The sequence below is a fragment of the Taudactylus pleione genome, unplaced genomic scaffold (assembly GCF_031769625.1).
Source record: "Taudactylus pleione unplaced genomic scaffold, aTauple2 ptg000085l, whole genome shotgun sequence".
Classification (NCBI taxonomy): Eukaryota; Metazoa; Chordata; class Amphibia; order Anura; family Myobatrachidae; genus Taudactylus; species Taudactylus pleione.
The window spans coordinates 16,442,365-16,458,126 of NW_028284487.1; the positions used below are offsets into that span (position 1 = coordinate 16,442,365).

At 47.6% G+C, this 15,762-nt stretch overlaps 1 protein-coding gene across 1 annotated transcript in view; it reads left to right on the top strand.

The window, feature by feature from the left end:
* Positions 1-1,733: 1,733 nt before the first annotated feature.
* EEF1G (eukaryotic translation elongation factor 1 gamma) overlaps positions 1,734-15,762 on the top strand; it is a 28,049-nt gene continuing 14,020 nt past the window's right edge. The window contains exons 1-8 of the mRNA XM_088468395.1: positions 1,734-1,839; positions 4,721-4,879; positions 5,068-5,131; positions 5,219-5,361; positions 7,753-7,896; positions 8,047-8,176; positions 8,778-8,970; positions 9,803-9,975. Of these exons, the coding sequence (XP_088324521.1) occupies positions 1,822-1,839; positions 4,721-4,879; positions 5,068-5,131; positions 5,219-5,361; positions 7,753-7,896; positions 8,047-8,176; positions 8,778-8,970; positions 9,803-9,975 (1,024 nt within the window). The 5' untranslated portion in view covers positions 1,734-1,821. The remainder of the gene's footprint in view (positions 1,840-4,720; positions 4,880-5,067; positions 5,132-5,218; positions 5,362-7,752; positions 7,897-8,046; positions 8,177-8,777; positions 8,971-9,802; positions 9,976-15,762) is intronic.

Consider the following 15,762-nt stretch of genomic DNA (forward strand, 5'->3'; position numbering starts at 1 on the left):
AAATCTGGTAAGGTATGAAAGCAAATGACACTCAGCAATTTGCTCCCAAACGCCGGAAAATGGACAAAAACTGTTTGAACAAATTGTTTAGATCAAACATTTAACAAACTTGTCTGATGACCATTTTCATCTGTTTTCTGGCATTTAGGAGCAACTTGCTGATCATCAGTTACTCCCATACGTTACCAGATTTTCATTCCAACCAATCAACTAGTTGGATGAAAGTTGATCTAGGGAGTGGCCATCTTTATTAAACAGGTAAACCCTGATCTTAAGATATGTCCTTGGAAATGTAAATACCTAGAAATGTCCTGAATTACACATATAAAACTTACATTATAGGGACTTACGATGCCCCAACATCACATATCTGTCTATTTACCTCTGTGGAAGACCATGTAATTATAAGCAACCTGATACACTTCAGGGGCTACATTTAGGCGTCCCTCTGACCTTCACAAGGGCCAAACACATTACTCTCAATCTCAACAGCAAATATAGTTAATCAAGGAAAGACATCTAACTGTAATACCTGTAACAGATCAACAGGCATTTCAATCAAGTGCTACAAGCTACAGTATAACAAACATCTCAGGAAGGAGCTGGGGTTGTAAGTGAAGGCTTAAGCTGGGTACGCCCCTGGCCGACCCGATGACCTATCTAACAATTGGTAAGTGCATATACTCTTAACCAAAAGTCTGCCCGATAAGTCTGCCAGCAGTCATTGGAATATGTCCATCCATTTGAAATGTCACATTCAGTGGATTCTGGGGGCAACATAACAGGGGTCAACCATACAGACAACCAGATGCAACGATATTTCTGCCAGATATATCGTCATCGGCTGTGCTGCAGGCTGATCAGATATATCAGTGAACTACGTAATTCAGACATATTCCGCAGATGCACCATCGATATATATATAGTTCAGGTGTATACCCGGCATTGGTGGGCTTGTTGCCATCACCGATACAGACTGCGTTGTGTGTGACTTGCTCAGATGCACCACTAGTGTTCCTGGAAATGATTTAAAAATGTTGGAAACTCTAAAGCTGTATACACACACGATTTTTTTAATGAACGATTTTAGTAAACGATTTTTTCCCTTGAAAAAATTTATTAAAATCGTTTACTAAAGTTGTTCATTTACTAAATGTCATGAACGAATTTTATGAACTACAAACGATTTTTGCATTCCCTTAATGAAAATCATTGAGTTGACAAGTCAGACTGAACGACAAACTACAAACGACAAACGTGAACGCGCATGAACGATAATCGTTCATCGTTTGACTCAGAAAGTGAACGATTTTTGCCATCAATTATCGTTAAACGATATCGTTTAACGATAATCATTAAAAAAATCATTGTGTGTGTATGCAGCTTTATTATTAACATCTTTATTTAGGATTGTCAACCCCATTAACCCAGGGGAAGTAATAAACCAGGTATCTTACTTTCCCTGCCATTAATGTATCTGATCCTAATATTGTAAATATCATTGAGCTACACAAGCAAAATAATTAAAAATGTGGCCTACTCCCAACAATTTGGAGATTGGAGTTGGGATGTCATGAAATAAACCAATATCCTCCTTTTAGAAGAGAATCAGCATATGCATACTGTACGAAAGCCACTGCATTCCCCCCAAAGAAAGCAGCATCTCCTATATATATAATAATGATACGGTAGTAGCAGCACTAGGCGGTGCCTGCGTGTTCTGGCCTCTATATCACGACACACACTACCACGTTCTCTCTTTGCGGTTCCTGGTTAGTTACGTCGACGGTTTTGCTTTACGGCTCCTCCCTTTCTCCTCGCATGAAGATGGCCGGTGGGGTGAGTACTGGATGGGTCCGGGGAAATCTGACAGCATCCGGCGGTCGTAGTCCTCCCTAGGCTCGGTAGAAAGCCGTCTGGATTACTGCGTCTTTATTGTGCCTAGTTGGTTCTATATTTGCCGCATTGCAGATGCTGGAGTGTGGCAATGCCCAGACAGTGACCTGCCCCCCTCCTGCCGGCTGCTACAATACACCCGGAACCGGGCAGCACAGTGTAACTGTGCCATTGTGTGTGTGTCTATATACTGCTCCATAGGAGGATCGCAGAGTCTGTGTGCTATATGATTACAGAGAGGTCCCAGCGTCTGTGAGATGCTCAGGACCATGTACTTGCTTTGCTTGGGTGACAGCATTGTGTAACCTAGTGGTGCTGGCTATACAATTATCATCCAGTTGATAGTGTTTTTTGTTGTGTTTTTTCCCCCCTTTAAGACCAGTCTGTTCTGTTCTTTTAAAGTATTTAATACTGTGCCCCATGTAACCGACATTAAATGACTTTTCTTAGTGTGTCAGACTATATAGTGACTGGTACTCAAGGTAGCTTTGTTTTATTTCCATACAAATCACAACCTATGCATTTGGTACATGGCATTATTTCTACTTTACCTTGTTTAGAAATTATTGTCGTTTTCAAATGCATCAAAATATTGCCAGTGCACAGAAATGTAACAAGTTGGTTTCATTTAACACAAAGTAATTTCATTAGGTTACATATATAGTGCCAGCATATTCTTTTGTGCTTTACAATTGGGGACAAAACCATAATGGAACAAGACTGGGTAATAGCCAGACATAGAGGTAAGAGGGCCCTGCTCGCAAGCTTACAACGTGTAAGGAAATGGGCATTAATACACAAGTATAAGTGCTACGTATTGGGCCTCTCAGATTGCTGAGGTTCTTGGTGGACGCTAAGTTAGATGAATGTAAAAACCACGGAGTATAGCCTTAGTTGGACCGATCTTTAGTGTTATGTAAAAGCGTTCTTATGCTATATATTGCATAATCATGTATACTGTGACAATCCTGATATGTATAGTTAGATCACAGGTTCTCAAACTTGGTCCCCAAACAGTGCATGTTTTCCATGTCTCCTCACAGAATCACAAGTGAAATAATTGGCTCAATCTGTGGGTTTTTTAAAATGTCAGTGAGTAATGAATACACCTGTGCACCTGCTGGGTGACCTGGGAAACGTGATCTGTGTGGGGTCCTGAGGACAGAGTTAGAGAATCACTGAGTTAGGTGATCTTGAGGGTTCGCGTTGTAAACAGTTTTTTATCCTGCAGGTAACGGCTGTAATCCCCATGTTTAGCCATTCTCCATCCTTTCCACTGAAACAACTCTCCACTCACTCATTGGACTAGTTCACTTCCAGTCATGTGTTTCGTAGTCTACTGTCTCCAAGGACGATCATCACTGGTGCACTGTCACCTCTGAACTTCTTGTTCCCTCCTTCTATACAAGCACATCTGTATCTTGGCAGACACAGCTCCCATCTTCTCTTCTGTCACTCAGATGGTCATTTTTGACATTTGAGCAGATAAGCAGCATTTTGGCTGTCAGGAGGTGAAGATGGCTCCGATACAATAACTTGGATAGCATGGCTTAGGAGAATAGACTGATGGTGGGTAGGAGACACAGTAGTTTGTTCTTAAAAATGGGTATTAGTTGAAGTAACAGTAAGTAGTCCAGCAGGGGTGTGACTGGGGGGTGTGTGCGTGCGCGCGCTTTCATAATTGTTGTATCTGGAGCAGGTAATGCATGGCTAATTATTATGGTTTGGGCTGTAAACTGTGATAACTCAAGAGGTTGGAGAGCCCTTTAAAAAATGTTCTTTAAGGGGAGAGTTAAATCTGGCACGATGGATGCGAGTTGCAGTTCTAGAATAGCAAATTGCATCCATCCGCTTGGTAAGTTTTGCCTTGCTCCCCATAGAGGCGTGCAGGACAACTTGCTATGATGGTGGTACCATAGCTAGCCAATGTGTGTGCAGACACATTGCAGCAACTTTTGGTGGCTAATAAAATCCCCCCCCCCTCTAATCTACTTACAGCTGTTATTTTAAAAAGCATTTTCTACGTATTGCACAATGGTAGACTTGCAACCTGCATAAGTTAAATGATATCCACTACTTCATTTGTGAGCATGTGCAGTGTAAGTTTGCACAGTTGTGACGTGCTATGGTGTAGAAGCTTCAACGTAATTGCAATCATTACCAATATCTTAATTTCTGTCTAGTGTTCAATTCTATTTCATTAGCCCCTTTTGTTTAATATAGGGCAATTTTTGGGGCTTAATTGTTCCTTGGGAGTCGGTATGTATTACCGCGGACCTAAGCCCGGCGGATGAAATACCGATGCTGGAAGGCCGGCAGATGAAGAACTCGACTGAGGAGTATTTACCCTAACCCTTCTCTCTTCTCCCCTAACCCTCCCCTAGGGGGGCCTAAACCTACCCCCCCTTCCCCTAGCCTAACACCACCAGGGGGAGTGCATAACCCTAAGTCCCCCCGGGAGTCCCTAAACCCCCCACCTGCCGATATGAGCTCCCGACCCCCGGGTTATCTACGTTTGGTATATCGGACGTCTGGATTCCGGCGTGGGGCTAATGATGGGCATCGGTATTTAGGCGCCTATCATTAGTCCCATGCCAGGCTTTCACTGTCGGGAAGCCGGTGGTCGGCATTTTGACCGCCGGCTTCCTGACTACATCCCGTTCTTTGGTGTGGAAAGTTATTGCCGATAATGTACTTAAATGGTATGTGTCCTCTAACAGTCAGAGACTACTATTATGTGGTGGGAGATTAACGAACATGTTTTCATTGCAGTGTGCACTATATTTCTGTGTGAAATATTTATTTTTTCATTCTTCCCTTCCAGACTCTGTATACATACCCTGATAACTGGAGGGCATACAAGCCCCTCATCTCAGCTCAATATTCGGGGTTTCACATCACAGCCGCTTCCTCTCCCCCAGAATTCCAGTTTGGCATTACTAACAAAACACCAGAATTTCTGCAGAAGTTTCCTCTGGGGAAGGTGAGTGATGCTGGGATTTATCTGCGTTCTGCACATATTCAGGTTATTTTTACATCTCTGTCTCGGATGGACATGCGAGTGGAGTAGCATATATAGACGGAGAAGAAGGGTGCTCATAACACCTCATTTTACTATATTTGGGCATGTGTGTGTTTTTTGGTTGTGATCTTGTTGTGTTTTCCCCTTAGGTTCCAGCATTTGAGGGGAATGACGGCTTCTGTCTGTTTGAGAGCAATGCCATCGCTCACTATGGTAAGACCTGTCTTGTGTGTGCTTAGCTGTAATGAAATCTACTTTATTGCTACATTCTACATGCTGACATTATCTGTTCCAATACAGTGGGTAACGATGAACTCCGTGGCACATCCCGCTTAGACCAGGCTCAGATCCTTCAATGGGTCAGTTTCTCAGACAGTCACATTGTCCCCCCGGCCAGTGCTTGGGTTTTTCCAACTCTGGGGATCATGCAGTTCAACAAGCAGGTATGTGTATGTCTGTTCTGCAGGGCCCTAAGCAATGTGTTGGTCATTAACCACTGACTATTTTCCCAGTAAACTGCTCAGGTTTTTTTTTTTTTTTTTTTTAAATTAATTTAAAAAGTGATTTAGAATATAATTTCTTCAAATACTTAATATTTTTTTGTTATTTGCTTTAAATTGTTTTAATCAAACTATTTTATGAAACTGTGTCTGGGGTATAAAAAGATGTTCATGGTCCTGGACTCCTCCCCTTTCTAGATTTATTTCTATACAAAATTTAGAGACTGGTGCTTATCCATCTGGTGGAATGTTCCTTTAGGTCACAGGTTTTCACACTCAGTCCTCAGGGCCACAAACGGTTCATGTTTTCCAGGTCTCCTCACAGAAGGGCAGATGTATGACGCTCTGGGAAGTGATACAGAGGAGAGTGATAAACGACCAACCAATCAGCTCCCAACTGTCATTTTTTTCAAACAAAGCCTGTAACATGACAGTTGGGAGCTGAGTGGCTGGTCATTTATCACTCTGCACCCCTCAGCCTGGTGCACAGCCAATGGGGGGTGCTATCAGCGTGATCGCTCCCTCCTTTGACATAGGAAACTGTTCGGCTGCTGCTTTGGCAGCCTTGGACAGTCTCCCAGTACAGCCCAGCACGCAGCAGCGTGTGCTGGGCTGCTGTGGATCGGGAGCTGTGCCGGACCCGGGTAAGTAGTACCCGCTCGCGGCTCCCCAAACTCCTCCCCCCCCCCCCCCCCCCTCTCTCGGCCCCCCTGTGTACAGGTGATCGGCTGAACGCCGTACACACTTGCCGATGGACAGACATGTCTGCAGACTTATCTGTTCATTGGCTGTGCTGCACAGCCAATGCGATATGTCTGTGAACTAAGTGGTTCAGACATATCATCTTTACACACTGGTTGACAGGGGCACGATATATTGGCCGATCAATTGATCGGCCAGTGTGTACCCAGCATTACTCTGCAGCCACCACCTGACCACTGGGGGCCTTGCATTTCCATATAGACTAAGGCAGGAATGGGGAACCTTTTTTCTGCCAAGGGCCAATTTGATAGAGCTATAGATATATATAATCTCTATCATTATTTGCAGGCCACGCCCCTCGGTGACATCACACGGGATGGGGCCACAATCTCCGGTCATTACAGGAGCTGTAAGGGCAGCGGTGTGACTTGTCTGAAGCATCCTAAGGACGCTCCAGGTGGCACTACTGCATAGCTTCTGGCTGCAGAGTGACATTCTAGGTACCCTGCTAGCCAAATGAGGATAGCAGATAAAAGCTCAGAGGACCAGACCAAACTATTCCGAAGGTCTTATACGGCCCCCGGGCCTGAGGTTCCCCATCCCTGCTCGAAGGGCTGACCACAACTGCAGTCTCTAGTATTCAGAAGAGTGGAGTTTTCCTGCCTGAAGATGAGGCCCAGGTGCATTGGCTAGTGGTGTGTACAAGTAGTCTGTCATTGTGGGCAGTAGTAGGAGGAGTTGGAACACCTACTCCAGGCATGCTGCAGCCCTGGAGGCTGTATGGATGCCACTTTCCAGAGTGGTGGTTAAGAGTTTTGGACAGTCAAAACAACCCGTTTTTAAAAGCGCACTAATCATGTGGACTCTCTTTCAACAAGGGAAGGAGGAGGCGGGGGGGGGGGGGGTTGGGCTTTTTCCCTTCTGCTCCACGGGAGGTTTCTGTCCTCCCTGAGCTCGCCTTAGGACACCTGCGTTACGGTTTGACAGGTGTACCGCCCCATTCAAGCTCCCCACCTGCACAATAGGGTGTGTGTCAGACTTTGAACATGTTTTAAGTGCCACACTCATAGATGTACCCTCTATTCCCCCTGTGTCAAAATCCCCTAGAGGTTGTTGGAGAAATATTTTATTACTGTACCTGCTAATGTAATGGGCAATCCGTTTATGTGAGGAAAACCTAACTATATTTAACTTGATAAATGGTCCTTCCTCCCTGTCTACCCCAACTGTCACCCCTGTTTGTCTGCCTCTCCCGTTTAGAATGTAAGCTCACACGAGCAGGGCCCTCTACCCTCTAGTGCTTCTCCTTACTTTACTTCAATCTACTTCTTACTCACCACTAGGGCACCTAACACTTGGTTGCTTATGTTCTGTTGCTTATCTGGGTGTTATGGTCGCTAATGTAGCAATATATATTATCCATGTCCTGTATTGTATTGTACTGTAAGTCACTAGTCAACCTATTTGTTAATGTACTCTGTAAGGCGCTGCGGAACACATGTGGCACCATATAAATGATAATTGAAACGGCTACATGCTCCAATTTTAGAGATGAACGCGCATGTCTGAGTAGTGGCTGCAACTTAAATATGTTGAACTGAGCTGTTAATTCACTTTCCATATTTCTCAAAGGCCACAGAACAAGCCAAGGAGGAAGTGAAAGCTGTCCTGGCTACACTGGACTCTCATCTGCAGACACGGACTTTCCTGGTTGGCGAGAGAGTCACATTGGCTGATATTGCTGTAACATGCTCCTTGCTTTGGCTTTACAAGCAGGTATGTTCTGCCTTCATTACTCCCTATCCCCTCCTTTTTACATATACACTTCAATAAACGCTAGCTGTCATGCCAAGCTGCACTTAAACCAGTTACTGCTGGTCGTTCTGATGTTTGGTTTCCTTCAGTAATCTGAATTAATGTCCACAGGTCTTGGATCCGTCCTTCCGTCAACCTTTTGGTAATGTCACAAGGTGGTTTGTGACATGCGTGAACCAGCCCCAGTTTCGTGCTGTATTAGGAGAGGTGAAACTCTGTGACAAGATGGCTCAATTTGATGGTAATGGCTGTTTTAGCTGTGTAATGTACTCTTTAGGTTTGTTACCCTTCAATCTGAACTAGAAGGTCTATTCACTTCCACTACTGTGAGTAGAGTGTTTAGAGCAGGGTTATTCAACATGCGATCCTCCAGCTGCTGTGGAACTACGCAATCCAGCATACCCTGCCACCGTTTTTCTGTTGAATACTCCTTGTTTAGATCTTTGCTTTTGCATTTCAGATATCCTTGTTAGGGGCCAAACTTTGCAATCCATCCACTACTTACCTAATGCTGCAGCTTTTAAGCTTTTGCTAGTGTGGTCCTACTCTTAGATTCTTTTAAAGCATTTGCCACACAACGCAGCATTGAATTAGTGTTCTAGATTAATAACCCATGTTTTCTGATATGAGGACTGTAGGCTTGACTGTTCTTTTCTAAGCTATAGAACCAGAATGGACATGGGTTTTAATGAACTTAGTGGATGTGGACATGGGTCATGGAAAACTGCTGACTGGCCTTTGGAAATGACTAGCATAACTGGCAGACAGTAGTTTTAAATTTGTCATGTAATCTCCCAGATGAATCAAGGTACAAATATCTTCTATGTCCAATCTTTAACCAGCTAAAAAGTTTGCAGAGCTACAGCCCAAGAAAGAAACGCCCAAGAAAGAGAAACCAGCAAAGGAACCAAAGAAAGAGAAGGAGGAGAAGAAGCCAGCACCTGCCCCAGCTCCAGAGGAAGACCTGGATGAGTCTGAGAAGGCTCTTGCAGCAGAGCCAAAATCAAAGGACCCCTATGCTCACCTCCCTAAGAGGTACCTGTCATGGGAGGGGTGTTAGGGTTGCAGCCCAGTCTTCCCACCTTGGCAACGTGCTCCTTATATGTATTACCAGCTGTGATCTTTTCTTTGGTCAGTCAGGTGGTGATGGGTCTCCCTAGAGAGGTAAGGAGCACTAAACCATATCACAGTGGAAGACATTAAGTATACCTGCTGTTCCACTGCTGTCCTCACCCTTTAAAGCTTTGTGCTGAGAATCTCTTCCCCACACTGTCATACACTACTATTTGATTTAACCATCTGGACTCAAGCATGGATATTCTTAAAACCTGGTCTGTAATGATTGAGTTTAGGAACCTCTGCACTACTATATAAACTTTTCCATACTATTTGTTGTAAATACTATACTGCCTGGTAACTGCCTTGTCTATTTTGCTTGTAAGTTGACGTGAGCCAGTTACCAGGAGCTATGGAATGCTGCTTGTGATCTTGCAGAATAGAGTCTGGTATTTGGTACAGATATTAGTTGGGGTGTTTATTTGTGCCCTGTAATGCAGTAAGAGAAATTCAAGGAGTAATTTGGGCTGGGTGTTTAGTAAACTATTACATGTAATACTGATTATTATAGAATATAGAGCAAGGCTGTGCACTACGGAGGGGGGCTAAGAGACTGAGTGCTGCACAAGGCATATGGAGGCTGATGAGTAATATATGTAACATGGGTTCAGAATGCTGAGTAGTATTGTCTCGCGTTAAGATGGCACCCTTTTGCATTATGATTGTTGCCCAGGTAGTTAGCTGCGTTAGGGGGGTAGTTAGATTGCCAGCTGACAGACCTTTCATGGTGATCTGTCCTCTTGTCTTCCAGCTCATTTGTCATGGACGAGTTCAAAAGAAAATATTCCAATGAGGACACTCTTTCCGTGGCTCTGCCATACTTCTGGGAGCACTTAGACAAAGAGGGTTGGTCCATCTGGTATTCAGAGTATCGTTTCCCTAATGAACTGACACAGACCTTCATGAGCTGCAACCTCATTACAGGTATGTGGTACCAGGTATGGTTTACTGCAGAGAATAACGTTTGCTTGTGGTACAGAGACACCCCTTGCATGTGCATTAGCCTATTGTGTGTTTATCTTTGTTCTGGAGCAGGGGTAGCCAACCCTGGTTCTCGAGAGCTACCAACAGTGCATGTTTTCTAGGTCTCATCACAGAATCACAAGTGAAATAGTTGGCTCCACCTGTGGATCTTTTCAAATGTGTAAGTGAGTAATAACTAGACCTGTGCACTTGCTGCGTGATCTGGAAAACATGACCTGTTGGTAGCTCTTGAGGACCGAGGTTGGCTACCCCTGTTCTGAAGTATTTGCTTGTTTTCTCATGGTCTGTCATATGCGTCAAGACTCCAAATTTATGCCTAATTTATTATACAGGATGATCATGGAAATACAGTATTTCCTTTGTAGCTCTAGGGTTTTGCATTAATTTGATCTTGCACAGTTCGGTTCCTTCGTCTCTCTGCATTGCACAAACCTTATTTCAAATTAATTTTAGTGACTTGTAATATAAAGACAGAAAATTGAGGTTTAACTTGTCTACGGTGGATAATCATGGCAGCTAATTGAGCAAATGTCCATTGTACAACAGGTAAATATATTCAGACATGAATTGAAGATCAGCCTAGAAACACAAGGTTACCTGGTACATAAATCTAGTAATAAAACAATAAAGGAATGCATGAGTCATTTACTTTAACATGTTCCTGCACCTCTTAAACTATGGATTTACTCGTTATTAAGACTAGGGAAGAGCTGGGAGGTGGAGGCAGGATGACACAAATATACATAAACCCCAACAATAGCAATAATTGATTCACTTCAGATGAATACAACGGCAATAAATGTACCACTGAAGCTTCTGCTTTGGTGCTAGGAAGAGATCTGGTTCTGAAAAAACTTTTATAGCTGACTGTCATAGAGTAAGGTTTTAAGCAGCTAGGGTCCGGTGTCCTTTATGGGGTCCTGGCCTGCTTCACTTTACCTTCTGCATGTATATGTATTTCGTTTTTTATTTCTACTTCAGGGTCCATAGGGTATCCACAGGATACCTTGGGGTATAGGTGGTGTGATGTCGGTCATCGGGCACCATAGAGTTAAGCTTTCAGCCTCCCAGGATGCACTAGGGTCTCCCTCCTATACCCCGCCCCCGAGCCAAGGCACCTCAGTTTAGTTTGGTGCCCGCCTGGAGTCGGGTGCACCTGTTGGAGTGGGGGCTAGAAGAGCCCCTGAAGCTTTTTCTTCATGCAGCTGTGGCTGCACATCTGGATGAACAGCATGGACAGTCAGTCCTGACGTTCATGCTGTCTTCCCTACACCCCCGCCGGTACCAGAACGCCGGTACCGATCCGGGGATGCTGGTGAGCATCTGGGGTCACAGCTAGCGGTGACCCCAGATGTTCCGGACCATGGCCGGATTCAAGGGGGACAGCAGGTAAGCAGCGGGGTCCCGCGGTGGGTCCCCGCTGTCACATGGTCCAGAGTCCCCAGGCAGGGGGCTCCCTGGGGACTGGCTGCAGCATGGAGCCAGGTATTGAACCTGTGCTTCCACTACCCCCTGGGACAGCGGACCGCAGCAGAGCGGTAGCGCTGCGGCGTCCCGGGGGGTTAAATGCATGCCAGGGGAGCGCGCCTTCCCTGTCTCACAGCCGGCGCCTCCCCCGCTGCACACAGCCCTCTCTGCACACTGCCGACTGGTCCTGTAGCAGCGCTCCTCCCCCAGGCCAGCCTCCTCTCTGCTCCTCGGCGGCCATCTTTCCAACGCATGGTGAACGCTGCTGGAAGCGCTGGACGGAAGCATCGTGGTCTGGGTCCCCCCACATACCTCTCCTCCGATTTGGGTCAGGTCTGTGTATGCTTCGCTGTGTCCTACCAGGCCCTGTGTCTGCGTAGTTGAGTGATCAGCGCTGTTAGTGCAGGAATTGATTTTTCTTTGCATTGTATGTGACTGTGCTAGCGCGGCCGGCTATGGCCATTTGCTGGGTTGCCAGAGCGATGGAGCGCTGGGCGGATTCATTAGAGGCGTCTTTTGATTCCGGCTGAGCAGGCGGAGTTGATTGGTAATCTCCGTGATTCGGCCACTTATATCAACGAGGCGGCCTTAGACATTAGTGCTCTGGTGTCTAGAATTTCTTCAGCAACGGTGGCTGCTCGTCGCACCTTGTGGCTGCGATCCTGGAAGGCGGACGCAGATTCCAAAAAGGGTTTGGAGGCGTTGCCATTTACCGGAGAAGTTCTCTTCGGTCCGGATCTGGACAAGATTGTGGCCACGCTGGCGGCAGCCAAATCGGCTTGTCTCCCGTCGGCCGCTGCTCCTTCTGGTTCTGGACCATCGTCCTTTCGGTCTTATAGGGCCCAGGGCAGGCCCAAACCACAGTCTTTTCCTCGACAGGCTGGCCCTAAGAAATCGGCCAAGCCCCGGAAGCAGACATTGAGTACCAGACGTCCGGCCCCTAAGCCAGATGACAAGCCTGCGGCCTGACGGTCCTGGCCTCCCTTTGGGGGATCCCAAAGTGGGAGGCCGCCTGCTGCAGTTCGCCCAGTGTTGGTCGGTCACTACGACAGATACTTGGGTTCTCGAGGTGGTCTCCCACGGGTACGCCCTCTCCTTCCGGCACAGACCCCCGGCTCGATTCTTCACCACGGGTCTACTATCAGACCGGAACAAGGCTACGGAGCTGCGGAAGGTATTGCACACTATGCTCCAGGCTGGAGTTATAGTGCCTGTTCCATTCTCCCAGAGGGGCCAGGGTTTCTATTCAAATCTCTTTTTGGTACAGAAACCCAATGGGTCGTATCGTCCGATTCTCAACCTCAAGGCTCTCAACAAGTCTTTGCGGGTACCGAAGTTTCGGATGGAGACCCTACGGTCCATCATTCTGGCGCTGGAACCTGGGGACTACATGGTGTCATTGGACATACAGGACGCTTACCTGCATGTCCCTATTTTGCGCCATCAACAGTTCCTCAGGTTTGCAATCCGCAGTGACCACTTCCCGTTTCGGGCGTTGCCTTTTGGCCTGGCGACAGCACCACGTGTGTTCACCAAGGTGATGGCGGTCATGGCGGCTTCTCTGCGGCTGCAGGGAGTCCGCATGTTGCCGTACTTGGACGACCTTTTATTGGTGCCAGGATCTCCAGAGCTCCTTCTACGCCACTTGGACCTGACCATTGCGCTACTGCAACGGCACGGCTGGCTAATCAACTGGCAGAAGTCCACTCTAATCCCGTCTCGGCGGATTCTGCACCTCGGAGCCTTATTGGACTCGGAACAGCAAAGGATCTTCGTGACGGGGGGAAAAGATATCTCTGCTTTACAGTCGAGGGTGCGCAGTTGTCTGAACAGCCGCCGGGTGTCTCTACACTCGGCGATGGGGTTACTGGGCTCCATGGTGTGGGTGTTCGACATGGTGGAATATGCCCAGTTTCACTCCAGACCTCTGCAGCACCTGATCCTGTCAAAGTGGAACGGGCTGCCTCAGTCTCTGAAGTCCCAGACGATTGTGCTTACCCCGAAGGTTCGCCTGTCCCTTTCCTGGTGGTTACAGACGACTCATCTCAGCAAGGGACGTCCGTTCTGGGTTCCAAATTGGGTCCTGTTGACAACGGACGCCAGTCTTCGGGGCTGGGGAGCAGTTTCGGGTCCACACTTGTTCCAGGGCAGGTGGACGCCGACAGAAGCGGAGCTTCCAATCAATACCTTGGAACTCCGTGCGGTCTTCAATGCTCTCCAGCAGGCACATCGGGTTCTCCAGGGTCGTCCGGTACAGGTCCAGTCGGACAACGCTACCACCGTGGCCTACATAAACAGGCAAGGAGGAACCCGAAGTCGGGCGGCTCTCGTGGAGGTCTCTCGGATCCTAGTATGGGCGGAGCGCAATCTTCCAGCCATATCAGCTGTCTTCATCCCGGGAGTGCTAAATTGGGAGGCGGACTTTCTAAGTCGCCAGGACGTTCATCCGGGGGAATGGTCCCTGCACCCGGACGTTTTTCAACTGCTGGTGGACAGATGGGGTCTTCCAGAGATCGACCTCATGGCGTCCCGGCACAACAACAAGTTGCCGGTGTACGGGTCTCGCACAAGAGACGAAGGGGCGTCTCTGGTGGATGCTCTGTCCGTCCGGTGGACGTCCCGGTTCGCATACCTGTTCCCTCCGGTCTCCCTTCTTCCACGGGTAATCTGGAAATTCAAACAGGAAGGAGGGACGCTCCTGTTGATAGCTCCCGCGTGGCCCAGACGGCACTGGTTCTCAGACCTTCAGGGTCTGTCCGTGGACAGTCCTCTGCGGTTGCCGCTACGACCGGACCTTCTGTCACAGGGTCCTTGTCTTCACCCGGACCTGACTCTGCTGTCTTTGACGGCGTGGCTGTTGAGACAGCCATGCTGAGGTCCAGGGGGTTTTCCAGCTCTGTGGTGCGTACCATGTTAAGAGCTCGGAAGCAGTCTTCCGCGAGGATATACCATCGCGTGTGGCATACGTTCTTCCAGTGGTGTCGACCGAGAGGTTATGCACCGCGGGAATTTCGTCTGTCTCTGATACTCGCCTTCCTACAAGCAGGACTAGATCATGGGCTTCGCCTTGCTTCTTTGAAGGTACAGGTTTCGGCCCTGTCTGTCTGGTTTCACCGTAGGATTGCTACAATCCCGGATGTGCGCACCTTTATGCAAGGTGTTCTCCGCATTCAGCCGCCCTTTGTTCCACCTGTGGCGCCTTGGGATTTGGCTGTGGTCCTGAGGGCTCTCCAGGGACCGCCGTTTGAACCACTGGGCTCAGTGGATCTTAAATGGCTAACAGCTAAGACTGTTTTCCTTCTGGCTATTGCTTCGGCCAGACGTGTTTCTGATTTAGGGGCTCTTTCTTGTAAACCGCCTTTCTTGGTTTTTCATGGGAACAGGGCAGTGCTCCGCACTCGGCCTGAGTTTCTTCCCAAAGTTGTTTCCCAGTTTCATGTTAACGAGGAAATCGTTGTTCCGGGCTTTCACTTACCTGGTCTTTCAGTGGGTGAGGCCTCTTTGGATGTCGTACGGGCCTTAAGGACTTATGTTGACCGCACTTCTTCGTTTAGGAAGTCGGACGCCTTGTTTGTCCTTTTATGGCTTCCGTAAAAAGGGTTGACCTGCTTCAAAGCAAACTTTGGCAGCCTGGATCCGTATGGCTATTTCTGAAGCTTATCTTCATGTAGGCCTGCCGGTTCCTCCTTCTGTGAAGGCTCATTCCACTAGGTCTGTGGGTCCTTCGTGGGCAGCTCGACGTGGTGCCTCTGCAGTCCAGATCTGCAAGGCTGCTACGTGGTCCTCTGTCCATACCTTCGTGAGGTATTACAGGTTTGACACCTTCGCCTCTCAGGATGCTTCCTTCGGGCGGCGGATTCTCCTTTCTGCACAGGAGCGTCCCCACCCTTAAAGGGTACTGCTTTGGGACATCCCCAAGGTATCCTGTGGATACCCTATGGACCCTGAAGTAGAGATAACAAAAGGTAAGTTCTTACCATATCATATTTTCTATTTCTACGAAGTCCATAGGGTTCAACAGGACTCCCGCCCTGTCGCACCTGTGCTGCAGATGGGCTTTGCTCTGGTCACCGGTTTTTCCGTCTCCCTCTGGTGAGAATGTGATGCGTGTGTGTGTGTCCAGATCTTTTTTCTCTCTCTTCCTTCTCCTCCTCCGGCCTATGGCTTGGTAACTAACTGAGGTGCCTTGGCTCGGGGGCGGGGCATAGGAGGGGGACCCTAGTGCATCCTGGGAGGCTGAAAGCTTAACTCTATGGTGCC